At 47.0% G+C, this 26,166-nt stretch overlaps 3 protein-coding genes and 2 non-coding genes across 10 annotated transcripts; 2 read left to right on the top strand and 3 right to left on the bottom strand.

Annotated features, from left to right (window-relative positions):
• The first annotated feature begins 2 nt into the window (after window positions 1–2).
• ubap2a (ubiquitin associated protein 2a) lies at window positions 3–17,344 on the top strand. 6 transcript variants are annotated; one of them, XM_047024658.1, is made up of 27 exons: window positions 3–99; window positions 3,685–3,822; window positions 4,403–4,480; window positions 5,244–5,354; window positions 7,086–7,248; window positions 7,432–7,518; window positions 7,690–7,753; window positions 7,922–8,022; window positions 8,184–8,236; window positions 8,409–8,479; window positions 9,123–9,300; window positions 9,622–9,874; window positions 10,023–10,330; window positions 10,640–10,845; window positions 11,142–11,388; window positions 11,638–11,677; window positions 12,015–12,222; window positions 12,352–12,406; window positions 12,493–12,727; window positions 13,315–13,406; window positions 13,602–13,652; window positions 13,835–13,925; window positions 14,410–14,808; window positions 15,442–15,546; window positions 15,917–15,984; window positions 16,295–16,489; window positions 16,631–17,344. In XM_047024658.1, exons 2-27 carry the CDS (start codon window positions 3,727–3,729, stop codon window positions 16,724–16,726), a joined length of 3,651 nt encoding a protein of 1,216 aa, XP_046880614.1. In that variant the 5' UTR covers window positions 3–99; window positions 3,685–3,726; the 3' UTR covers window positions 16,727–17,344. The 6 variants fall into 6 exon arrangements, with proteins under 6 accessions (XP_046880614.1, XP_046880615.1, XP_046880613.1 ...); XM_047024659.1 differs by having other exon boundaries at window positions 8,184–8,242; window positions 12,066–12,222; XM_047024657.1 differs by having other exon boundaries at window positions 8,184–8,242.
• Window positions 17,345–17,718: 374 nt separating this feature from the next.
• Window positions 17,719–22,899, bottom strand: nop56 (NOP56 ribonucleoprotein homolog). Its single transcript, XM_047024660.1, has 12 exons — window positions 22,814–22,899; window positions 21,922–22,011; window positions 21,705–21,819; window positions 21,286–21,450; window positions 20,713–20,911; window positions 20,355–20,542; window positions 19,912–20,063; window positions 19,580–19,680; window positions 19,085–19,233; window positions 18,716–18,837; window positions 18,372–18,500; window positions 17,719–18,129 (listed from the first exon to the last, which is right to left on the bottom strand). Exons 1-12 carry the CDS (start codon window positions 22,814–22,816, stop codon window positions 17,920–17,922), a joined length of 1,623 nt encoding a protein of 540 aa, XP_046880616.1. The 5' UTR covers window positions 22,817–22,899; the 3' UTR covers window positions 17,719–17,919.
• On the bottom strand, window positions 18,602–18,669 carry LOC124472028. The gene has a single exon (XR_006956608.1). It is a non-coding gene; the product is annotated as a small nucleolar RNA SNORD57 (small nucleolar RNA).
• Window positions 20,163–20,284, bottom strand: LOC124472029. The gene has a single exon (XR_006956609.1). It is a non-coding gene; the product is annotated as a small nucleolar RNA SNORA26 (small nucleolar RNA).
• A 1,629-nt stretch (window positions 22,900–24,528) lies between the features above and the next one.
• Window positions 24,529–26,084, top strand: mlnl (motilin-like). Its single transcript, XM_047026348.1, has 5 exons — window positions 24,529–24,608; window positions 24,890–25,022; window positions 25,247–25,342; window positions 25,522–25,627; window positions 25,898–26,084. Exons 2-5 carry the CDS (start codon window positions 24,903–24,905, stop codon window positions 25,903–25,905), a joined length of 330 nt encoding a protein of 109 aa, XP_046882304.1. The 5' UTR covers window positions 24,529–24,608; window positions 24,890–24,902; the 3' UTR covers window positions 25,906–26,084.
• The last annotated feature ends 82 nt before the right edge of the window (window positions 26,085–26,166 follow it).

The following is a 26,166-nucleotide window of genomic DNA, read 5'->3' as shown; positions in this document are numbered from 1 at the left end:
GCCGTAGTCTCCCGGAGAATGTGGAGGAGAGAACCCACGTCTGCGGCGTACCCCTCACGTGACTTCGTCTGCTGCTGGCTGAGTGAAGCGTGTTAGCAGGTAATAAAAAAAACACAAACAAATCTATTTCCAGTGGTCAAACTAACGTTCTGTTTTGAAATGCATTCAATTCATCTCCTTAACGCCGTTCTGCTCTAAAAAGTTGGACCAAGGACAGATTTGCTAGTTTACACGAGCTTCTGTTGTGTTTCGCAATTTTCTGGTGAATTGTTCCCTGGCATGCAATGTCGGGATTGGGTTGAGCGCTGAGGCCATTTTCGTTAGAATTGATCAAGCTTTGTGGTAGCTGAGCTTAATGCTATCAGCGTTTTGATGTTTTTTCGACGACAGACCCGTGCGCTGTCAGTTGGAAATTGACATTGTTTTCAGACTTGCTCGGTTATGCTTTTAAAGTAATGCTAATCAGTGTTACTAAGCATATATTTGAGCTGGTGGCAAGCATTGTGTGAGTTTGCTCACTGCTAAGCTAGCTAGCTAGCTAAGTTCTAGCTTACCCAGCTAGGACAAAGGGTCTAGCTGTGGTCCCAATGCTAGGTGGCCACTGAGACCCCACACAATTTGTAACATTAATGCTTGCCCCAAGAATTCACACTAAAATGAACTGACAACTAGAAAGAATGAACGCACTTTTATATTCAGTGTTAACCTACACGTTGCTGTGATTCAGTAGCAAAACGGGTAGCTATTAGATGACTAACCATTAACATTGGAAAAGCATTATGTACAACAACCTATTGTTTGTACATCTGTCTGTGTCGATGGCCACTTCTATCTAATGCATTCGAGTCGGGCAAAGATCTACAATGTTACGGGTTGTGAAATATAATGTATACGTTTTTATCAGCCCAAATGGATAACTGGCATTGGTGAAACCACTGCTCTTGACAACAAGTCAGTGTGACCGTGCAATGTGATTTGGTGCTTGAGCTGCGCCAACTTGATTTGTTATTGTTATGGACCCTCTGAGCAGTAGCCTACATCCAAGGAGGCATAATACCCTTCCAGTTGTACCCATATGAAATTACGTTGAAAGTGATTTCATATGCAAAATATTTAGCAATCGTAATGTCCTTGTCATCATTTTATACCCATTTTGCGTACGTTTTCCAGTGGGAAACGTTTTATATCGTTTTTAGAGCATATTATGGCCAACGCCGAGAATCATGTCTAGCGTAGGCCTACATATCTTTATTGTCCGACCTCCGACTGGTGGTAATAATGGGCTGAGTATTATGCAATTGTATATATTGTAATTGTATTATTTTGCTGACATAAAACATGTATAAATGCATTAGGCAACCAGAATGTAGAAACATCCCTTTACAGTGTACGGTTCACACAATAGCTTCACGCAAAATGGACCCATTGTAAAAAATGACAGATTGTGTGTAAATGAGAGGGGGGCAAAAAAAAACTAATGCTGACCCTGTAAACCTCACAGCATGTGAAGAGATATTGGTTGGTTTGACACCTGTCTTTATGTTCAGAGATAATTTGATTCAAGTTGGCTCAAAGAGCCAATTTAATTTAAATTTTTATTTACAAACATAACCAACTGACTTTTGTCTCCAAGAGAAGCAGTCGGTTGTCTAGACTCATCAAGGGGCAAGGGATCACTTTAAATGCTCATTATAGCAGTAAAGAAACTAGTGCTTCCCCAAAACGGCCTAGAAGAGTGACTTTGCCCAACTGTGGTGCTCCTTTGTTTGAAACATTCTCATGAATATTTAGGCCAGGCTAAATTCAAAGTTTATCTCAGGGGTATGGTGTTAATATAGAGGTGTCTGCATGGGCAGTAGGTTAGGTATTCATGTTGCAATAGGAGGAATAAATCCAGCCTATTGATTTTGTTTTATTCTTTAATTTATGAGATGTTAAATAACACATACAGCTACACATTAACATTTTCCTTGTGTTTTTTTTTATGGAATGAAAGTGGCAGAGTCGTTTTTGAGTAGCTTGCTTTGCGGAGCCTGCCAACTGCTTTAGAGTGTGGAAGAAACCACAATTTAGGTAATGTCATAGCAGATTAGCTAGGTTAACCACCAGATCATTTTAGTCAACCACATATCTGTTTTGACAGATGGTGCTCCTCCTATCATGCATCCTCCCTGCAATTAGTCACCTTTTTCTTATAGAAAAGTAACTTGGGTGGGGTAGGTAAGGGAATGTATTTGTGTTTGAGGAATGAAACAATCGCACCTGATTTAGTTTTGGATCTGTCTCTGTAACATCTGGGATGTGGGAAGCGGATGTGTGTTGGTGGAAAGCGAGCCCGGGTACTATTTCACACATGCTCCATGCTTGGATGGGGTGTAAGAGGAGTCCAAGCTGATCCTCCCTCCTTGACCTAAATGTACGGCAATGTGGTTACATCACCGTGCGAGCGTTAAGGATGTGGGTGAGTATGAGGAGTGTGGGTGTGCAGGGGCCCCGTAAGGGTGGTATGCAGTGTTGTGCAATCCAGTCTGGCTCTGTAGAGTGGGGAGATCTGAAATGGGCTCCTTATGGAAAACTCTTCAGCTCTCGGAAAACTGCAACAACAAAAAAACACAGTTGAGAAAATATCTCTCATGAAATATGACACAATCTTAGTTTTTATTTGATTCAGAATGTAAATATATTTTTGAATTGAGAATGAAAATAAAGAGCTTAGTCAAATTAAATGACATCCATCCTAAATGTAATATTTGCTAGCTTGACTTAACTACAGTTTCCCACCATGCGAGTTTGACCCGGTCTTGTGCAAACTGCTTCTTGTTTCCTCGTCATCATCTGAAGTCAGATTTGGATTCAGTCCTGGCCATGTCAGGACAGCGTTTGGGTTTTATCCATTCCTGAGTGCTTCTTTGGTTGTCTGTTTGGAAGACCTGTGATATTCAACTGTGATTTTCAACTTCAACAAAGATTTACCTTTCTGACACAGGTTTCAACGTTGTGCTCCAAAACGTCTGATTTCATGATACTGTGCACACGGTCAACACACCAAAATGCATTAGCCACCTTGCCTCCATGTCTGAATGTTCGAAAGTGAAGGCTTTCTTTGAAGGCTTCCTTTTGTTTTCTGTTAAGATCGAAAGAACAGGTTGAATTAGGTCTCAATTTCCCAGAACGATTTAGGGTCCTCAGGTGTATTTTGGCTCTCTTTGAGCTTTCCCACATCTCTTATCAGGGTATCCTCTTCCAGCCTACTCTTGGAAAGAGCTGATGACAAATGGTTGCAATTCTATCATACCCGGTCTTAAGTTCAGATTGAATCTGTTTTTTGTTCCCGTTACTTTCTCCACAACTTCAACAATATTTGCAAACTTCCATGAAGTCCTGTTCTTTATTCAAACTGGTTAAATAAAGGATTGATTCTCTGCAGCGTACCAAAGTAAAGTAGAATCTTCTGCTTGAAACATTAACACGTTTGAGGTGCCAATAATATGATCAGGTCCTTAATCAGGGAATATGGAAAAGCTCAGCCTTTTGTATTTTGTTCTAAATTAATACTTCTGGGGATATGGGAAAAGCACAAGGATACAAGTGTTCTCTGATCACAACTGTGTATGCCTGTCAGTTCTGTATCTGACCATATTTTCTGATGTTTTTTTTTCTCCTTCTCTGCCCCCCGTCCTCCAGTTTTTTCTATTTTGTACATACATAGTTTTGTATATACTGTATATGATGACCTCGCTGGGCGGCGACAAGGCCCGAGGCCCTCGGGACAAAGCGCTGCCTGCTTCCACACACATCACCCAACCACAGAAACAGCTCCAGGTGAGTGCCGCTAGTACACACACACACACACAAAAGTGGGAGTCAGGTGGCTGAGCGGTTAGGGAATTGGGCTAGTAATCCGAAGGTTGCTCGTTCGATTCCCGGCCTTGCCAAATTACGTTGTGTCCTAAGAGCGTCTGCTAAATGACTAAATGTAAATGTAAAAAACACAAGGATGCAAGCACACTGGCGTATGCAGTCAGTTGCATGAAGCTGCGTGTGTACATAACACAATAAACTTCTTCCCCTTTCCTTCTGTTACTTGTCCTCTTGTTCTTTTGTACAATGCTATTGTTTCCTCCAACCACCCCTTCCTGTCCCCCTTTCTTGGTCTCTACTATCTACTCCTCCATCCCATGTTCTCTGGTGTTTATGCCCCCCCGCCCCCATTTTAATGCTGTATATTTCTCTCCCAACTCTTCTCTCATTTCCATTGCATATTTTACACCTCTACCTGACTCCTGCTTCCTCCTGCCCCCCCACCCACCAAACTTGTCAATTTTTCTCTTCCCTCCTTATTGACCTCCTTGCTGCGCTCTCCTTCCTCCTCTTTCCTCCTGTGCCCCTGCCTCCCTGCCAGGCAACCGCTGAGCAGATCCGGCTCGCCCAGATGATCTACGACAAGAATGATGCCGACTTTGAGGGCAAAGTTAACCAGGTGAGTCCCCAAGGCTCGTTGCCGACTGGGGCCCCTTTGTATCAGCGGCCAGCAGGCCACCATGGGCGTGCTCTCCAGTATTCTTCCACTACACGCTCACACAACCATGAAAGAGGGATCGTCAACTGATTTGGGCAGTCTCCAGTTACGCTCCATGCCCCTTTTTTGTGTGTGGCTACCTGTGTGTGAAGCGACCTGTGTGTGTGTGTGTCTGTGTTACACTCGCAGATATCTCTGATGCATCTGCGTAGGTCGTTTCTTTCTTTGGATTTCACAGTATGTCCTTGCATAAACACAAAGGGCTGAAAAAAAAACACCACACCGGAAACACCATGCTACCGCTCGTTGCCTTTGTAGTGTAACTCTCTGCCTAGGCGTCTTTCATGCCACTTCAGGTATGTTTTGCGTATATTTCGCAGAGTTTGTCACCTAGTATTTGGTGCAGGTTACGGTTGTCAGGAAGAGCAGCATACCAGAGCACTGTCTCCTCCTCCAACATGGCCTCTTTATCAGTGCTTTCTCTCACAACCTCGTTTTCATTCCAAAACCACAATTCAAAGACAGCTCATCCGTCGGTAAATCAAGCAGTTCATTTCTACCCGGAATGACTGAGTATAATTCATACATACAGTCTCACTGACGTCCGGGTCACTTGCGCAAAGAACATACCAGAACTTTGGATTTTGCCTGGATGGTTAGACTGCAACCTGAAATGGTTACAGTGTTCATCTGCGGTTCCAAAATCTCGGTGTGTGTCCGGCAGTTGATGGAGGTGACGGGGAAGAACCAGGACGAGTGCATGGTGGCACTCCACGACTGCAACGAGGATGTCAACAGAGCCATAAACTTCCTCCTGGAGAGCACTTCTGACACGGTAGGCACTGCAAGCCAACTCCTCCTCCTCCTTATTGACCTCGTAGGACACAGTCTTTTCTTCGACAGATAAGGGTGTAACTTTGGCTCATATGGTGGGGGAGAGGGGAGAGCTCCACAAGTATTTTAAAAATGGATCAAAAAAGTAGGCGGTAGAAACATAAAAACAATGTGAGGCCTGCCCCTAGTGAAATCTGCATCAATGTTAAGATGGTTTATCCTGTCTCTTTAATACCTTAACTTGAGCTCAAAATCAGCTATCTAACTCTAGATAAATGACCATCAGTTCTGATTTTGTGTCAGTCAATAATAATGATTCTTTGTGTTGTGGGGTCTGGAAATGGCCGGCTTCCGTTTCATGCAACTTTTGTCTTTCTTGGGTTGTGTTGCAAGATGCAGTCAGCTGACTTGGCTCCAGGCACCTAAGCTAGGATACATAAAAACTCTGAATTTGAAATCATAAGCATTGCGCAAAGCATCTCAGTGACCCTTGCCCCAGTACCCCGTGGAAAAACCGCCTTTCCAAACTTACTCTGAAAACATTCATCCCTGTCACTGCCGGGCAGTTGCATAAAGACACACCATTGTGTTCCATTTCTTCTTTCTCGATGGATCAAGAAAGAGTAATGTGGAACAGTCGACCAAATGGAGGCTGAACAGGGCAGCACATATGGTGAGAGAGTCACTGTGCCAGTCAGCCGACCAACCAGCCAGTCAACTAATCTCCCTTGCTCATGTTGTTGTTATGGTCAATGGTGGTGGTTTCCAGGAAATCCTGAAATGTGAAACCTACTTCTGAACTGTGGAGAGGCTGTGTAGTTGAGTTTCGGTGTCGAGCGCTGTTCTGTCACACACACTCACAGCCACACACACACACACACATGGTTGGGATACTCGTGCTGTCAGCGTGCGGAGTAAAGTTAGACTCTGAATGTATACCGTAAGTGTCACATGCTGCCAGCTGATCCAGCAGCCATGTGCCGACCTCAGGGGCGATAGTACTAATGGAGAAGAGAGTTGGAGAGTTGGATGTGTAGGGACACATGCAACATGCAAAATATTGTGAAGATTTCAATTGTGTGTCACGCTTGGTTCTGGTTTAATGGAAATAACTGATAACCTGAAATAACACACTTCAATACAGGCTGGTTGATGAGCTGTGGATTAGTAGCCTGCCTGCTGTAATTTATACATGCACTGTTTATAGGTTGCATTGGATAAAAGCGTCTGCTTTTTGAATAACATGTAAATTAGTTGGTCCTTTCACACGTGCTTGATTGAGGGATATGTGTGGGTGAGGGGAGGGGAGTCAGGTGGTTGAGCGGTTAGGGAGTCGGGCTACTAATCTGAAGGTTGCCAGTTCGATTCTGGCCGTGCCAAATTACGTTGTGTCCTTGGGTAAGGCACTTCACCCTACTTGCCTCGGGGGAATGTCCCTGTACTTACTGTAAGTCGCTCAGGATAAGAGCGTCTGCTAAATGACTAAGTGTAAATTTAATAGAAAATGTTTAAATTATAGTTATACCGGTTCATTTCCCTGTTCATTTCTTTGATCACGATTGACCCTTAGTCCTTCCCATCTGTCCTGCCTCTCTTTCTTTTTCACCTCCTTTTGCCCTGGCCTCCCATCCTACTCTCACTCTTTCTACCTCTCTCTCTCTTTCTCTCTGGGCCTCGTATCGCTCTTTCTCTCCTTCCCTGTCCTTCCATCTCCCCCCCCCCGGTTCCTCAGACCTCCTGGGAGACAGTGGGGAAGAAGAAGCCCCTGGTGAAGGACGGCCCGTCGGAGGGCAAGGAGAACAAGGAGAACCGGGAGAAGAGGGCAGAGAGGGAGGGCAGCCGGGGGCGAGGGGGCGCCAACCGGAGGGGCAAGGGGGCCAGTCGCAACCGGCAAGGTGAAAGAAAGGAACAATGTGGGGGGGGGGGGGGGAGACAGTGCTGTTGAATCACAAATCCTGGAGTGGCCATTTCGTTTGGGGCCATCATTGCGAAAGGGGTTAGCCGTCGTGGGTCTCTGCCGTTCACGCCGCCGACGGAGCACTTGAAGTCTCTTCCTCTCTTCCCCCCCGTGTGTGCAGGGCGGCCGGAGGAGAACGGCGTGGAGGTGGCCCCGGTAGAGAGGGTGGAGAGCTCGGCCGAGCGAGGCCGCAGGGGAAGAGGGCGAGGTGAGTGCATAGGCTGCCCCTTCGGCAGCTCAGGGCCCGTACACGCTCTCTTTGGCCAAGGTCAGTACCATCCATCCTCAGCCGACATCCCTTCACGTGCTCCCCAACAAAGGTTTTGTCAACCTGCGCGCCGCCCGCGTCTTGCTGACTGTGTTTGTGTGTGTGTTATAGGATCGGGAGGCCGAGGTAGAGGCAGGGGGCCACCAGTGAGCAGGTTCTCCGCCCAGGGAATGGGGTAGGCTTCGCACACAACTTCTCACACACATACACAGAATCATCCTCTCCTGGCTCTTCCTTGTTTTCGTCGTTGGTCGTCGCTCCCTAACGTCAAACCGGCCCTCCCCACGCCTAATAATACTCTGCTCCCCCCCTGTGCCCCCCCCCCCCACACACACACACACAGGACCTTCAACCCAGCGGACTACACCTCCGAAAGAAGTGCGGGGACCACACAGGGAGAAGCGTGGGAGACGGGGGCCAACAACAACAGCACAGATGGGACAGGTGTGGGCGGGGTACACACGGGGTACACGCTCTCGTCCAAACACTCTGGTCCCTCTCTCAGAGCAGTGGACGACCTTTGAACGCACCAGCATTTTTCCAGGAAACGGTACGTCGAGTTCCCATCTCCGCCTGACTTTGTCGTCTCTGCTCACCCCCCACAGTTGCCTGGAGAAGCACCATGGACGACTGGGCCGCCGAGGACTGGAGCGAGGACGTAAGTGTGAGTATCGAGTTGTTGAGTTGCAAACGCGCCGGCACCTTGAGAAGGCGTGGAACGTGCACTGCACTGTCCCCACTTGAAACAAAGTGAGAAACGCGGCATTAGAAACCTGCACCACCTGTGCCGGTGTGTGTTCATGACCGCCCCGCCTCCCTCTCTCCCTCAGCTCTCTGAGACCAAAGTGTTCACCTCCTCCTGTGCGCCTGCTGCTGAGAACCACATCACGACTGGGCAAAGGTAACCTCCCCCCCCTCCCCCCATAAGCAGTGTAAGCGGTCTGTTTCCGTGTTTCCACAGTAGGAAGGGCTTTTAGTCGTGGTTTCAAATGCGTGGAAAGGTCACCGGGTGAATCGAGGCCCTTTTTTTCTGGTTCTTACTGTTAGGGTTAACACTTGGTGTGTTCAATTCAAGGAGGTCAGCGTAAGGATGAATGTGTTCTTCTTACTGTACATGTCATTAAACTAACCTGTAAGAACTGTGTTGATATCAGTACCCGAGTAAAGCCCAATTTGTTAATGTTGGGCCCCGTTAATACATTTGCTGATGTGTATTTGAAGATTCCCAGGGGATGCATCTCTAAATCAGGTCCCCATACACATGACATTTATCTTTAAAGATGCTGCATATTACAGTTGGGGAGGTAGACACAGCAGGTTGCTGCAAATTGATCCCCTCAGCCAAGGAAATCCCTCTAATCACTCGGCTATTGTTGTACTTGCAATGCATGTCAAGCTATCCTTTTTACTATTTTTGTAAAATATTTTCCCCATTTTACGTCAGTCTGAATCAGTTTTTTCTCAAGTTGGTTTATCGTATGAAAACCAGTCGTTCTTCATGAACGTTGTGAATAGACTGCGTGTGTCTCTCTCTCTCCTGCCAGTGTGGACCTGGCTACCCTGCTGCAGAAGCCTGTGGGGGTACGAGGAGGAGAGGAGGGGGGTATCAAAGCCCCCTCGGCCCAGAACTTGGTCTTCACCAACTCCCACCACCCCCCGGGCCAAACCCGCAACGGGACGGGCATGAGTACAGGCACCACCAGCTACGCACACGCTGCCCTGGTGAGCCACCCTCAAACCACGCTGGGGCCTACTAGTTAGGATGTTGGGGTGCAATCCCTTCCCCTCCCCTCCCCCAGTGTTCAGACTCTGTCAGCATTAGGTGCACCTATTGCTTGGCCCCCCTGCTGGCATCAAGGAGTGGGGGACCAGTATACTAACCTCAGAGGGTATTTGTGCTTTAAGCCAGCTTCACGACAGGCCCTTCTGGCTCAGCAAGACTTATGTATAGGGATAACAGTTCATGTTTTTTTTCTAGAGCCTATATCATGACTACCTATTTTTAACATCGTAATGCTACCTCTCTCCCCCCCCCCCTCTCAGTCCTCGGTGCTGGGCGCAGGGTTCGGGGACCTGGGCCAGTCCAAGAGGAGTCAGTCCAGTCCTGGGGCCCAAATCCTGGAGCAGCTCAAGGGGCCGGGCCTGGGGCCCCTGCCCTCCTCTCAGGCCCCCCCACCCAGCACACAGCTGGGCAGCCCCCTGGGGAGGCTGCCTGGGCTGGGGGCTCACGGGGCCCCACCCTCCACGTCCAGCTGGGATATTAAGGGCTCGGAGCCCAGCGCCTCCCAGTTTAGCCGTGAGTTGTGTGTGTGTGTGTGTGTGGGGGGGAGGGGGGTGTATCTGTCATTTTGGGGGTTTTAAGAGCGTTAGCTAATTTGTGGGTGTGTGCAAGCTTTAGTCCACCCTGGCTAATCCCCCCCCCCCCCCCTCCCTCGTCCCTCCAGGGGAGTTTGCCCTGCAGCCCGAACCCTCCCTGGTGCTGAGCCAGCTGGGCCAGAGACACTCCGGCCCCCCCCTGCCCCTGGCCTGCCAGCCGCAGCCCCCCACCTCCTCCGCCCCCTCCCAGCAGACTGCGGCCGGTGCCGAGGTCTCCGCCGCCGCCACCTCGCCCGCCCAGGAAGGACCCTTGCTCACGGCCAGCGGCTCCAAGACTGCCCCCAGCGTAGGGCCGGACCCTCAGGGCAGCAACACGCCGCAGCAGCAGCGGGCACAGCTAAAGGTCCAGAAACGAAGGATACCTCCCTCCTCGAAGGTAACGCTCTGAAGGGTTGGGTACCGCACCTTTTTTTTAAAGAAACTCGAGTAGGAGCTTGGGGGGGGGGGGGGGGATGGGGTGGGGGGTATCAGTGCACAGTGCGGCAAAAGCCATTCAGTTTGGAATTGGAACAGGAGATCTAGCGGAAGTCAACGAGACGTGAGGATTTTAAAATGCCGCGGTGGAAAATGATTGCAGTGACTATGATGGTCAGTTTAAGTCTTGCATACTAAAGGACAGACATGGAAATAGTATAACGACAATAACAAGAGCCCTCCTTACCCCCCCCCTGACCGGTTCTCCCAGATCCCCTCCTCCGCAGTGGAGATGCCCGGCTCGGCTGACGTCCCCGGCCTCAACCTGCAGTTCGGGGCCCTGGACTTTGGCTCGGAGTCGGCACTGCCGGACTTTGGCTCGGCGGACAACTGCGGTGGCGTGGGGTCCAGGGAGTCCCCCCCTGCCCCGACACCCGCCCCCCAGAACCAGAGCAGCCTCTATTCCAAACCTCACAGGTGGGTCACCGGCTGGGCAGAACACTAGCTAACATAAGAGTTGTTTTATCCATGGTTAGATACAGGGTATTGAGCTTGTCATTGGTAATATGCACTTGAACAAATAAAGAAAACTGAAATATTGGGCATACAGGGAATGTCAAATGCATGCATTTTGTTGAGTCCACCTACTATCGGGAACAACTTAAGCAGTTTTTTAAGCAGTTATGGTTAAATGTTGCCAGTTATGGATCCTTTCACGTGAATGACAAAACAGGGGCCTTAGTTTTTGTGTGTCACCTGCTTCTCCTTCACAGCGAGTCTTTAGTCGGCCCACTCTCATCCTCGGAGCCCATCTATCCCTCCCCGTCGGTGGCCATGCCCAGCCTGGCCCCCTCCTTGTTGGGCACGGCCAGCTCTGTGACCCCCTCCTCCTCCTCCACCCCCTCCTCGGTCCCCTCCTCCTCGCCCTTTGTCTCAGCGGCGAGCGACTATGACTGCGGCGTGGCTCCTCACTCACGTCTGGCCTTCTCTCAGAGCAAAGAGAACCCGGGACCGGTCATGGTGAGTCCAGGACTTCTCAGAAGGGGTTTCCGGAATGTTCCGATGACGTTTCCGGTGCTGCTAGCTGGCTGGCCGAGCTCTGTGGTGTTGCACTGTGTTCAGTCATTCTAACTACGTGACATGGTTGTTTTAAGATGGCCGATTGTACATGCTTTGAGGGTCCGATTTGATAAAACGCTGTAGTGATGAAGTTAGTATTTTGGGGTTATTAAGATGGGATAAGCATTTTTTTCATTATTGTTTCAACAGAATGGTCTGAATGGTGTAAGGAGCGCAGCTGCTCTCGACAGTAAGTGTGCTGTAAAATGTTTTATTATCCTGCATTTGTCAGTGTGTAAGCCAACATTATCAGCTTGCACCTCAGTCAGCCTTGAACAGATGTGTTCTGAAATGCACATGCGATTACGTTTCCATCGCCACGTTGCTTATCTACCTTGTACACAAGTTCATCAAAGGTGGACTTTATACATTTGACAGAGGAGCCTTTAGGTTAGACGGCTAGGAAACCGTTTCAAGAAGCAATACTCCAATGCAAAAATGTCAATGTACCCGTTAACAAACGGCAACAGGCTGTTACCTCAGGCTTGACTGCTCCTAATCTACCGTTCCTAAAACAACCCTTTTAGAACACGGCTCCGCGACTTTCACCGTGCGTTCTGTCGCTCTCTCCCTGCCAGCCCCGTCAGTGGCGTCCACACCAAAGTCCGAGTCTCCGGCGTCTCTGAGCCTCAGCACCAGCAGTGCCCCCCCCGCCCACATGCCCCCCTCCCACAGCGCCGCGCTCTCCAGCCTGGCGACCGACATGACGTCGGCCAGCCTAGCACAACTCAACAGGTAGAACGGCCCCCCCTGATGGGTGGACCTCGGGCGGATGTTAAGGGGGTGAATGTGATTGTTTTCGAAAGTCTTTTTTGGGTGTCGTTTTCTTTCTTACTCCTGCCTCTCTGTCTCCCTCCACTGTAGCCATGTCAGTAATAGTCATTCCTCAGTCTCAGCTCTCGGATCCAGCTCCCTCACGGTGGGTACTGCCGAACTCACACACACACACACACCCATAACTGACAATCTACCCCAGACTAACCGTCTCCACTCCTCCCCATGCAGTACACCAGTGTGGACAGCAACGTGAGCTCTCTGGCGCCCCTGTCGGGCTCCTCCTTCTCGTCGGCTCCGCCTCCCTCGGCCCACCTGGTCAACAGTAGCATAAGCCAGCTGGGTCACATGAGCAGCATGATGAGCGGGGCCGGGGGGGTCCACGCCGCCCTGGGCCTGGGCCCGAACGGAACCGGCTCCAACCTCAACACCCCCAGGACCGCCCCGCTGCTCTCCTCCTCCACTGGTACACACCCACACACACACAGAATACGCACGCATACACTCCCACACACGCACCTATACACACAGAATCCTTTAATAGTGTTATAACAGAACTTAATAGTCCTTTTACATGACATTGCAAAAATGGACAGTCATTAAGTAAAAATGGAGGTCCAAGGAGGAAATATGGGTCAAAAAAAGATTTGGTTAAATCTTGAAAAAAAAGATCTTGAAAAAAAGTTAAATGGCCTGAAAGAAACTGTTCTTTTTTCCCCTCTCTGAACATCTGTAATAATCAACACTATAAAATGTATTTGGTAGCAAATCCTTGGATCAAAATAACCATTGAGAAATTCCTGTGGATATGTTTACTCCATCATGGATACAGACAGATTACCCATGCTTTTATTTCCTTTGAATCTGTACTGTGGTAACCCACTCTACACTTGTGTTAGTAAGACATATTGTTTGTACATCTTTCCAAGGTCCTCCTTTTTAGCCAGTCCATGGTGTGTGACACTAAACATACAAACGTAGATTGTATGGCTGTGTACAATCAATAAAGTCTGTTTCTGTTTCTAATTCTGGCTTTCCTTTCCACCTCCCCAGGGAAAGCTCCCCCTAACTTGTCCCAGGGGGTTCCCCCGCTGCTGCCCAACCAGTATATCATGGGTCCAGGAGGGCTGCTGCCAGCCTACCCAGTAAGTCTCCCTCCCTCGTATCACATATTACAGCAAGAATCTTTGTGTGAGCGCACACGTGATGTCCATAGGGTTAGACTAGAGGGATGAAAAATACCCCTTCATGTGTGTTCATCCGACTGCCCCTGATCGGACTCGTCTGTCTGCGACTACGTGCGTGTGTGTGTGACACTCGTTGTCCTGTCCCCCTCACAGCAGATCTACGGATATGAGGACCTCCACATGTTACAGTCCAGACTGCCAATGGTGAGTAGGACTGCCTGTCTGCAGCGCAGAGAGGTTTACCGCACGCAGACTGTCACAAGTCCGCACCCCGGCCTCTCGACCCCTCCGAGTCTATTCAGGGTACAGTTTAAGTAGCCAGAGGAAGTCTTCACGCCAGAGAGCAAGCCCTCGTCTCTGACCTCCCCTTCCCCTCTTCTCCTTAGCCCTCTTTGCAGGATTACTATGGAATCACATTCCCGGGCCCCACAGCTCTCTCTGGTAGAGATGGAAGCCTTGCCAATAACCCTTACTCGGGTAAGTTACTTAACCCCCCACCCCCCTTCCCTGAAACCCCTCCTAGGACATGTCTCTGGCCTGTCTTTGCTTTAAATTGCCTTTCTCATAGGGTGAAAGGTGATATTGGGGTTTTGTATTCCTTGTAATCTTGTTAGGCTCAACGACTTGTGTTGTTTGTGAAGGAAGTTGACTTAAAGTTACGTTAAGGTGATTACGTGGAAGTATTTGAGTAGAAGGAAGTATCTATTTCAACAGATTTAGCTGAAATGGTAGGTGTGGTAGACAGTGTCCTTAATTTGTGTTTGTGTTTCTGTTTATTATAAATGATCACTATTCTATCCCTGTTTTATGAGGAATTAATATTTTGTGCTTATATATTTGTACTATTTTATATTTAAACAATATATACTGTACAATTAAACCAATATACACCCTTGTGGATAACCTTTGTATTTGTCTTTTACTATAGTATTTTTTCCCCTCTTATCCCAACGCAATTCAGGTGAAGTCACCAAGTTTGGCCGTGGTGACTCCACCTCCCCAGCCCCCCCCACCAGCCTGTCTGCCCCCCAGGCCCCCCAGGGCCAGAACCAGGGCCAGAGCCAGCCCCCCCAGCCCCAGGGCCAGCCCCAGGGCCAGCACCACAGCAGCCAGCAGGCCTTCCTGCCTCCGGGCTACAGCTACACGGGCCTGCCCTACTACGCCGGCATGCCCAGCGCCGTGCCCAGCGCAGCCTTCCAGTACGCCCCCACCATGTTCGTGCCCCCGGGCAGCCAGGGGCCGTCGTCGGCCAAGCAGCACGGCATGGGCCTTGGCCTGGGGAACCCGTCGGCCAGCCCCTTCCAGCAGCAGCAGCAGCAACAGCAGGCCAGCAGCTACGGCCAGCACACCTTCAGCTCAGGTGACGCCACACACTGTCACGTATACACACATTCTCACGCACACAGACGAGTTGAATTGGTAAAACTCACTCCTTGGTATAAAAACCGCCCACCCACGCCATTAAAGAGCTAGCTTTCTGGTGGCGTAGCTGGTTAAAGAGGTGTTTATTAGGTGGTCAAATTGTTAGAGGACCCCAATATGGGCAAGATTGGAAGAAAGTAACTGATGAGTGACACGATTACACCTGTCACACAGACACACGGAACTGAGTTCAATGGGTTAAACTCAGTATGTTTCGGGCCACAATTGAATGCACATAGAAAGGAATACATAACAATTAGGCATTCAATTGAATGGAAAACAAAAAGAAATAAACTATATTTTGACCGAAAAGGTGTAGGCTTGAGCTTGTTCTACCTTTTTACGTAACATATTCCGTCAGGCAACCCTTTTAACGACTAAGTTTCACAACTACACTTTCCTTCTTAACAGGCTAAAACCCTATAACAACGAAATGATAAAGACCTTACTTTGTCCTGGGTTAATGTGTGGCATTCTCACTTTGAATTTGATTTGAACATTCTATGCGAGTTGCGGGATGAGATGGGAAAATCCGACTTGTTGAGTTAAGCGCTCTCTGCTGTCGTCTCAGGGTACGAGGACCTGACCCAGGGGCCAGCAGGAGGGGACTACAGCAAAGGCTACAGCAACTCCTCCCAGACACAGGCCAAATCTACTGCTACAGGCCCTGGAAAAGGTTAACACACACGCTTCCTGTTGCATTATTACTTCCTGATACATTATTACATCGGATTCTCATTGGTCATTTGGAGGACAGCTAAATGCGGATGCACCATGGAAGAAAAATTATATATAAAATGAAAGAAAGACACTGTTGTTATATTGTTGGCTGTCATGAGATATTTAAAATATGGATACAATGATTGATTATATGATAGATGTTTTGTTGTTGTAATTTGCCAGTATTAGTGAATTTATGTACCAGTGGTGAAATCTCTGATACACTGTATGATGCTTCCTGTCAAATGAGCAATGATTTGTGGGTAGGGGAGGGCAGGGGGCTTCGTAAATGGACTTTGTGCTAATCATGTCTCCCCTTCCTGTAGGTGTCTCTGTGACATCAAGCAACTCTGGAGTGCCAGACATCAGTGGAACTGTTTACAACAAGACCCAGGTGAGGTCTCTTGCTGGCTATCATGTACCAACAATGGTCTTTTGATGGTTTTTAGTACGCAAAGAACCTAATGTGCAGTGCAGAGTAACCTGTGTCTAGCCTACATGGATGTTTTGAAGCATTTTCTTTAACACAACATTCCCCTCAAAGGCAAATGTTAATCGACCTCCCTCCCCACACATCTCATTTGCCTAATTCTTTTACAAAGCATCATTGCTTTATTTATTTAGATTTTAGATAAATACGATAAAATATATATATGTACATATACCAACCTGTTACTTAATTCTCCATATGCATTGCTCCCCAGTCCTTTGATAAGCAGGGTTTCCATGCGGGGACCCCCCCACCCTTCAACTTGCCGTCAGCACTGGGAGGCCCGGGGCCCCTCAACCCTGGAGGAGCCCCTGGAGGCTACGCTCCGGCCCCCTTCCTCCACATCCTCCCCGCCCACCAGCAACAACACTCCCAGCTGCTGCACCACCACCTGGCCCAGGACGGACAGGTACACACACTCCATATGTACTCTCACACACACACTCACTCAAAGTCCAACATACTGCATGGCCGGCAATCCTTGATCCATTCTTTTGCATTTAGCATCCCTTTAGAAGAGTCTTACCGATGAAATTACTTTTTTTTTTAGGGCGGACCAAGTCAACGTGGCCAGTCCAGCAGCATGCAGCAGAAGAGCCAGGTCAACAAGTCCAGCTATGGCAGCTCCCCATACTGGGCCAACTGAGACTCCGCTGACACATCCGACTGATCAGACCGTAGAGGGACAAACCATTTTACAGCACCAAGCTATAAACACACTACTACCACCCCCCACCCCCCCTCCCACTTACTCAATATCTCCCCTTTCAAATTTATGGCTGTTGTATGTAAAATATATTTATGTATGTATTTATACAGTATATATATATGTATTGGTAGGACATGAAATGTGGTTTTCTGCATTTGTACATTTTTTTTTTTATTTCGAAGGATGTTTCGTTTTATTTCCAAAAAAGCGATAATTGTGGAATGAGAATGAATAATCATGGAATTAATTATGAAGTTGATGGTAAATATACTTGAACATGAACAAGCATCATGTGACGTGGTCGATTTACTTATTTTTACGTATGCATAGATTAAGCCTTTTTAAAAACATTTTGTAACTTTGGTCTCCCCCATCTGTGAACATTTTCTATTGAGGGTGACTTGATAGCTTGACATTTTCTTTCTGCCCCATTTTCCCTCCATTTGTGACTCCCTTTCTAGTTGGCTGACGTGACCAGCCATGCCTTGGATTTGATGTCAGTTTAAAATTGGTTTAATCCTCGTTGTCCAATGAAATAAAAGTTCTGAACAGTTATGCATTCAAAATTATTACCCATGGGAAATCATGTCCCCCAATTTATTAAGCATATGGAATTGACATTGAAAGCAGTACTTACAGGTAATGCTCATCTAAATCACAGCATGATTGTGCTCTTTACTTGACGGTCAGCCTTTAACACTAATATTTGAAGGCACAGTTCTCAACTTTTCCCAATTGTGTGACCATGCCCTCAATAGCTAGGTTATAAATTGAATATCCATTTTGCAGAAGGTAACGTAATTGAGAATCTGCTGTAATAGTGATGAGAACAAATTGTACCGACCCATAATGAAAACCAGCAGTCTTCAAAGAGTCTCAGGAGAATCAATTACATTGCAATTGATTGCATTAAAACTGGATAATATTTATATAGGAGAAGTCAGGGGTTTTTAATGAAGGACAAGGCACATACTACATAGTATAAAACCAGTCAACAAAAAGCACTACTAAAATATTTGCATCCCAACTCCTTTAGTTGGGTTAAAGATCCAAAGCATCACATGGAACAGAAACAAAGAGTATATATAAACTGTACATAACTAAAAAAAAATCTGGCTTTTTCAAATGGTCTATTCAGTCGATTTCTTCTTTTTCTTTTTCTTCTCGCTCACTGGTGTCGTCATCTCAACAGCAACCACTTCCGGCTCCATTGCCTCAGACTTGCGCTTCTTCTTCTTCTTTGACGGGGTGACCGAGTCCTCCTCCACTTTAACCTCAGCAGCTTCCTGCTTGATTTTCTTTTTCTTGCCTGAAACTTCCTCTCCATTGGCACCATTCTCCTGAAGAGCAGAAAGGATGATCAGACTAAAACATTCCACAAGCCTTTTCCCTCCCTTGAAAAGTATAGCTAATGCAGTTGAATGTCCGACTCACTTCAGTGAACAAGTTCACTGTGTGGAACTGGCCAATGGTTCGGAGTCGGCTTATTATGGCATGTCGTACACTGAGATGGGACCATGTGGAAGGTCGAATCCCAAATCAAAACATGCGTGGGTTCAAGTTATGAAGCTTCATAACATACCTCTGCTTCGCCATTGGATTTGACTGCTGGGGTGTCTCCATTGTCCCCCTGAAGTTTCTTCTCACGCTTAATGCGCTTCTTCTCTCTCTTTTCCGCTTTCTTCTTTATCTCAGCCACAACTTCTCCTGCCTAGAAAAGGGACACAAAACGTAGGATTTATGGCCATGAGCTAGGCAAGCAAAACGCTTAAGTCTTAAGGCTAACAAGAGTTGTTAAGGCAAAACCATGCTGAGTCAGGCTCATTAAATCAGTTTAGCCCCCATGTGTTGAGTCGGGGATAAAGTGGTCATCATTCACAGCAGGTTAAAAGCACGAGGGAACACGGGTTTGTGTACTTGGCTCACCTCTTTCACAGCCTCCTTCATCACGTCCAGGTTCTTGCGAGGCGCTTCGCCCGTCTCGTAGAAAGACAGACGCTCTTCGACCTGGTCACGCAGCTTCTCGCCGTACACGGTGGTTTGGACCTCTACAGGAGACGACGACACCAAGTTACTCTCTCATCCGGTACTTGAGTGATACCAGCCCTCCGCTGGGGACCTGTGGCTTTGCTCAGAGTTAGTCTTATCAACACCAACCCCAAAAGGGCTGAATACTGTTGACGAAAAATATGTAAGCATCATAGCAAGTCTAGGTCAAATGAGCAGGGGGCCAGAGAATGGATCCCTGAGGAGCAAAAGTGGCCAAAGAGAGTTTGTGACCCCCAACGCACTCACCAGAGAAACAGTCGACGCGTGACGCAATGGTGCACTTGTTAGCCAGGTAGCGGGAGATGCGCCCCTTGTTCTTGGCGGCTGCGCGGCCGATGAAGGTCGAGTGGAAGATGAGGCCGTACTTGGGGGTGTTCCCACGCGTCTTCAGAGCCCTGCGTGAGCGCGATGAGGATGGAGAGCGTGTCAAGATGCAACGGGACTACTTTCACAAATGACTTGTGAACTAGTTGAACTTTCAACTCATCTTAAACACCATATAACCCAACCCTAGAATGCAATCTACCCTGGTTATGGGAATCTACCTCAGTGCCTTGGGTGGCTGCTCAGACTATAGGGGGGGCAGGCTTGAGTTTTAGAGGGATCACTCTGGAACAAGGGGGGGGGTGTCAACATGTGAATGCCCTCACCCCCTCCACCAGTCACCCTATTTGGCTCCACCCCAGCCCTGCCATCACTGCAGCCACCAATTGCCCCAGCAGGGAGGGGGCGCCCCAGTACCTGAAGAGGGCCTTCTCTGCCCCCAGGATCTGTACGGTGGAGGCCGGGTACTTGGCCAGGTTGGTCAAACTGCCAGCATGGGAGATCAGACGGGCTCCCACCTGGAGGGAGGGGGGTAGGCAAGGCACAGGATATTGGTTTGATATAGATTTCCGATAGACAGAAAGCTGTTTACTACTGGAGTTAGGAGGGGGACCATCAGTACACATGGAGTCTCAACACAAATGTTCAGGGGATTGACAGATTTGGTATAACATCATCGGTCCCGTTCTTTAGGCTTACAATGATTCAAGCTCCCCTTCAGGGGTCTGAAACTGGGAACAGTTACGTACCACATCCCCTATGAGGGTGGCTAGGTTGGGGGCCACCTGGCTCATCTTGGAGCGCAGGTATTCCTGGAGCTCCAGGCGGTACGCGGCCAGGGAGACCACGCGGTTTGAGAAGCTCTCGATGTTGATCAAGTCGATGGGGGAGATATCCATACCTGAGAACATGCAGGCAGTGTGTCCACTCATCAGGACAAGGTAGCAAACGGCACATCAGTTAACATGCTAAGCAAACGGTACATCGGTGATTAATGGGCTTATGTTTCTCCCGACAGGATCCGCAGCGAGGAATAACAAACCTTCGCTACAGGTTTATGAGAGAGTTGCTTTGCCCCCCTGTGTTGGTCATCAGAGACACTGGGAAGTCCATGATGGGCAAAAAAGGGGCTAAGAGAAGCGCAGAGCTACCATCCGAGTGGTCTTTTTAATATTGAGGTGCAGCCTCTTACCCATGGAGCTGCGTGAGGCCTCCAGGACGGACTGGGCCTTGGCACTATCCATCACCACCTCCTCCATGGCGGGTAGAGACTCTTCGCTCAGCTCCTTCCTGTTGCCGATCAGCCGGGCCATGCGGCAGTACGTGGAGTTGTCGGTAACAATCTTGATCAGCTCTGGGAAGTGGTAGCCGTACCACTCGCTGCAAAGTAGAGGGGCGAAGGCTCATCAGAAAAGACGGCAAACGTCTTGGTTAAGCAACTGTAAAGCCAATTAGCCACAAGTGCGCAGGCACCATTGCTAGATTATAGTGGTATAACAGCACCACAACTTCCATACGAGTAGATTACTTGAAATAGACCCCGTTCGTACCGCACACGCATGGAGAAGGTGTTGATGTCCTTGTCCAGCTGGTCCAGCAGGGCGATGGACTGGATTATCATGTTGTCTGCCCGGTTCACGTTGAACTTCACCTTGGCCCTGGAGTAGCTGTGGCCCAGACCCAGCTGGGCCTTTGAGGCAGCCAGAGCTGTGAGGCCCTTCACCAGGGAGTGGAAGTGGAGACGCACACCTGAGGGGGGGAGGGGGGGTCATTTTAAAAGTAGAAGGGAGGCACCATGGAGGTCATTTCATCAGGCCGTTAGGCCTGGCTGTTCAGCTTTTCAGTATAAACCATCAGGGTCCATTGACATGAACATCAGGATGATAAGTGTCATCAAAACAAACCAGGCCTTACGGTTGGGATCCTCTAAACCCAATCCAGGTTGCAATTTATATCTGCCATTTAGTCTACTAGTTCTACAAAACACTAGTTGTGCCCTCCTTTTTTGCTTCCCTCTGGAAACAGTGTCTAACTTAAGTGTTTGTACCCCCCCCCCCCCCCCCACACCTGATATAAAGCGTTTGATTTGTTTTCCCTCCAGCAGTTACTTGGTGTGTTCTCACCTCTGAGGAGCTCAGCTACCACTCCGCCAGTCTGGATAGACAGCTCCAGCTCCTCTTGGAGCGCTGCACCTATCTTGCTGTCAGACACCCCCAGCATGGCCTTTTTCTTCCCCGCCATGGAGAGGTTGGTCTCCAGAAACAGCTTGAGATCTGCATGGACCACACCTAATAAGGACAAAACAGCTGTGTCAAAAGTATGGTCGGTACATGCATAGTCCACAATTACAATGAGGCATGAATAAGCATTGAAGTTATAGTCATAACTTGTCCTGCAAAAAACGCCTTCTGCTTGATATTTTAACCCAGGTCAGATGTTCAGGTTTGATGGTATGTCATCAACATGGTCATTCAGGGGATTGACAGATTATAATGCATCATTACATCATTGATGGGTTTAGGCAAATTTAGAGCCAACTCACCTTCCGAGATTGCGTTTATATTGTCGAGGGCTGCCTGGGCGGATTTGAAAGGAAAGAAGGCCGCCAGGCTCACCATTCCATTGAATTTTCCGATGCAAAGCACGCTGTCTTCAACCTGGAGGTACACAGGGATCCATTAGCGCAAGTGGGATGTGAAATGACCAAAACATTTATATTGTATCCGAGTGCGTCCATGAAAGCAGTATTGATGACTCACCTGTGGCAATAGCATTCCGATCTCTTCCACCTCTTTCACTGCAAAGAGTGCATACCCCGCCGCATGCTCGAACAGCACGTGCAACTGCACCTGCGGAAGAAATAAATGTTTAATTCTCTGACCTACACAATCATTTAGTTAAAATCCTTGTAAATCCCTTGTGATAGATGGACACCGGCCAGACCCAGCCATTGGTCCGGGACATCCTTAAGTACATGACACGAGTCTTAAATCTATCCAATTTACTTACTGTTTTCAAGACTTAATAATAATAACTTAAGAAATCTAACAAATTAATCAGTTTGAAAGGAAATGCAACCCATGTAAGGAAATACAACCCAAGTACGATATCCCTCTTGCAAACATTCCGGCCACATGGTATAACCACGTGTTGACGACACAGTAGGCCTTCTAAGTGCTAAGCTAACTAGCCTGTATTTCCGATGAACATGAGTTTAGTCAAGTTATCAATATAACCTTCACGACGTTATATCAATGATCATCTTAAATATTTTAACCAGCTTACATATTGTTTGGTATGATAACCAGAATAAAGTTTACATTTTGGAGCTGAAGTTAGACTGGGACAAGGCCTAATCCTTTTGCAAACCAAACAACCAACAGCATTCATTGGCAAGCTTTTACATTTTTCCTAAATTAATGTTACGTTTTAACAAGCCGTTTCTGTAAATGTTGTACCAGCTACCTAATGTGAGCTGACTAGTGCCAACTTTAATGATGGCTAACCAGCCAACCTGAACCTCAGCAAAACGCAGTAAAAAATAAAATAAAAAATAGGCTTAATTCACAAACATTCAAAAGAACCATACTAACTACTGTATAAAACCTGTAACTCCTTAAAAAATGCACCTAAACTTAATAAATAGCTTACCATGATTGCGAAATCTTTGCTGCGACAGGCTTCGCGTGTCCTTTCTTTCCCTCACTGCCGTGAAAAGATTGCCTTTGCTTTTTTCAACGTGCTTCCACATGACCAAATATCGTGATACCTGCCTGGGCATCGCGAGATTCCATTTTCTTCTTTCTCTTTACGACTGGTAAACTTCATATCACTGCCCTCTGCAGGTGGAGGTCTGTTTCAGGAGGAAAAGCGCTTTTAAAGCTTTGTTCGAGAGTTGTAGTCAGTAGGCCTACAGTTGCCTATGGCTCTGGTCACGACCAAAAGGAGGTCGTGCACTCGCAGGACAGGAAGAGTAAAACACTAGCCTATGGAGTTACTAAAAAGAAGTGGAATACCAATAAATACAAACCAAACTAGAAAACTTAGAACTTGAGCAAAGCAAAGACAAACACTAGCATAACGGTATCTTAACAGCTACACGAGACAAGGCAGAAGCCTAAATACCAGAGAGAAACATTTTTATTTCATTTTTTATTAAAAAAAAGCAACAACTAGATAACCTTTGACACTTATATGAAGCAATTTTTATTGTAAAATGTTCTGTGGCAAAAGCATGTTTTTTGTTTTTTGCAAGATATTGGACAAGCTAATGTTTTGAAAAGACGAAAAAAAAAGGTTATAATGACCTCCACATCCCAACTCCACTGAAGCACAAAGGCACACTAGCTATGTTGGTCCACTTTTCTTTTTTAAACAATGAAACTCCTCATTATAATTTCATTGGATATGGATATTTTATTGCTTTACAGTTGCTTCAACCTACACCACAATTGCTACACAGATGCCAGTATATGCGCTCAAAAACAAAAAACATACACACATTTTCTCAAAATAAAATGTGAGTTTCACAATAGCTGTGAGTCCATTTGAATACCCTTCTAAAGGTCTCTAAATTTAACCAATGCTGGGGTAAGTTCTAAAAAATGAAATAAGTATTATAACAGGAAATGGTAGAAGTAAAATGATCTTGAGAAGCCTGTTACTAAGCGATGGGTTTATGTTGTTCCATGTGACGGAGGAGTGTTACTAAACCAGGTCATAAATGTCACAGTGAGCAGGACATGACTTAAGAGGAGAATTTATTACTACCTTATTTTGAGAGGGAACCCAAAAGGGAGGATCTCAGGGACACACACACACACACCGTACTTAGTGAGTCCAGGATAGAGACTTTGGGACTCATGAAGACTGTACCTGTTTAATAATACAATTTCTGCCGAATGTTGAATTTGTGCATATCCTATCACCTTAGAGAATGGTATATTTGTAATATGATGTTGTTGTTCTGTACATTGTAACACATTGTTTGTTGGTCTTAACCACATCACTGCTGTTAGAACTGTACACTTCTAGCACCTTAATATCTGTTGCACTTATATCCATGTCACTTTGTATAACATCATCTGCTAAATTAAAACATAATATAAAGCCAAAATTCCAACAATCACAGACACACACAAAAACAAAAACAAAAGGTGTCATCTATACAAAAAAAAACACTCCACAACAGGAAATCTGTTACGTCTATTCAATATGCCTAAACACCTCAACCCCCCCAATAAAAAGATAGATTTAGCAAAAATGCTTTTGTTTCCATGGAGGTGAAGGAGACAGCGGGATGGAGGCTGTCGAGAAGCAGATGTCAGTGGTCAGTAAATCGACGGAGGGTCCATATAAACAGTAGGGTTGCACACAGGCTGACAGACACAGGATCACTGGCAGACAGACTCAAGGAAAACCGACCAAGAGCTTTCCACAACAGCAGGTGAGTTGTAGTTTCTCTCTTTCCCTCTCTGTCTCTTCCTCTTCATTCCTTCTGTATCAAGTTTCCCTTTGCAGTCTCATGTATCAGTCTCATCAGGACCTGTGTATGGCAAAAACTATTTGAAACTTGAAAACACGTGTGACCCTTTGCTTTAAGGTGGCTTCAGTAATCTCACTCACCCTGTGTGTGTGTGTGTGCTTGTGTACGTCTGTAATAGTGTTGTGTTCTTTCCTCCACATCTGTGCTTGTGTACTTGTTTGTGTGTGTTTCTCTTGGCACAGGACAAAGCAGAAAATGGGCATGAGCAGAATGGTGATAGGCTGTCTGGTGCTGGCGTTCTTCGTGGTCATGATGGCCCAACGGGCCGAAGGACACATCACCTTCTTCAGCCCCCAGGAGATGAGGGCGTTAAAGGTACATTGACAAAGTCAATCGAAGAAGCCATTATATTTACAATACATTTTGAATAGCCCTTTCTACAAGCAATGTCACAGAAGGCTTCACATACGCCCATGGAACTGCACCTAAATACTGATAAGAACATAATACTTCTGAATAATCTAATCATCCCTTCTATTTATTAGAAAATAAGGTTCATTTTAGCATTTGTGTGTGTGTGTGTGTGTTTGCTGCCACAGGAAAGAGAAGGGAGGAAGCTCATGGAGCCTCGGTCAGAGGATGGACAGATTGAGACCAACCAACTCCTTCCCAAAGAGGATGGAGCTGGAAACCCTGTGAGTACATGCACGCACACAGGCACTCAGCACACACGCATGCACATGCTATGCGAAAGGAACATTGGAAAGAGTTTGAAATGTGAACATTTGAAAAAATCCTGTCGAAGCAGTCATGCTCTACTCCCCTCATCAAAGGCTCTATCTGTGTGTGTGTGCCTGTATGTCTGCATGAGCAGGAGAAGACTGTGGAGATTTCTATGCAGCTCTCAGCCAAGCAGTTAGACCATGTAGCTCCTGTGCTGGAGGAGGTCCTACAAGAACTAATGGAGGACCCAGACAACGGTAGTTTCCAAACCAGTGCTCCAATACTCCCTTGTGTAATACTTGCTTTGATAAATGCCTCGAGATCAGTTGTGCAGCTTAGGAGTATTTCCTTTCCACCCAAGTGTTTATAAAAATCAAGTCATCATCTTAGGCCAGTAGCAACAGAAATGATAATGTTGTGCATTTAGGAGTAGGCAGAAATGTAATTTTTTTATTTGTATTTCAAAGCAAAGCATGATAAGGCATCTTCCTTGCGTCTAAGCTTATAATGTATTTTTCTTCCTGCAGCCAAATAGGAAGGGAGAGAGAGAATTCTACGGCTAAAACAACTGAGAGATATTTTGGTACGGTCTCAATGATAAATAAAGTAATGTCATCTGTCATAATTTGAAACAATGGTTCCTTGTAATACTTTGCAAGCAAGTGGGGTAACTATCTTGAAGCTGGTAGTCTCAATAGCATCCTGTTGAAGTAATGGCACAGACTCCCAGGCAGACACACACTTCCCCCCCATTACACAATCATGCACACAGACATTACTAGGAAATCCAGATAAG

Source organism: Hypomesus transpacificus, chromosome 9 (assembly GCF_021917145.1).
Source record: "Hypomesus transpacificus isolate Combined female chromosome 9, fHypTra1, whole genome shotgun sequence".
In the NCBI taxonomy this organism is placed as follows: Eukaryota; Metazoa; Chordata; class Actinopteri; order Osmeriformes; family Osmeridae; genus Hypomesus; species Hypomesus transpacificus.
This window is presented reverse-complemented; position numbering and strand designations above follow the sequence as displayed.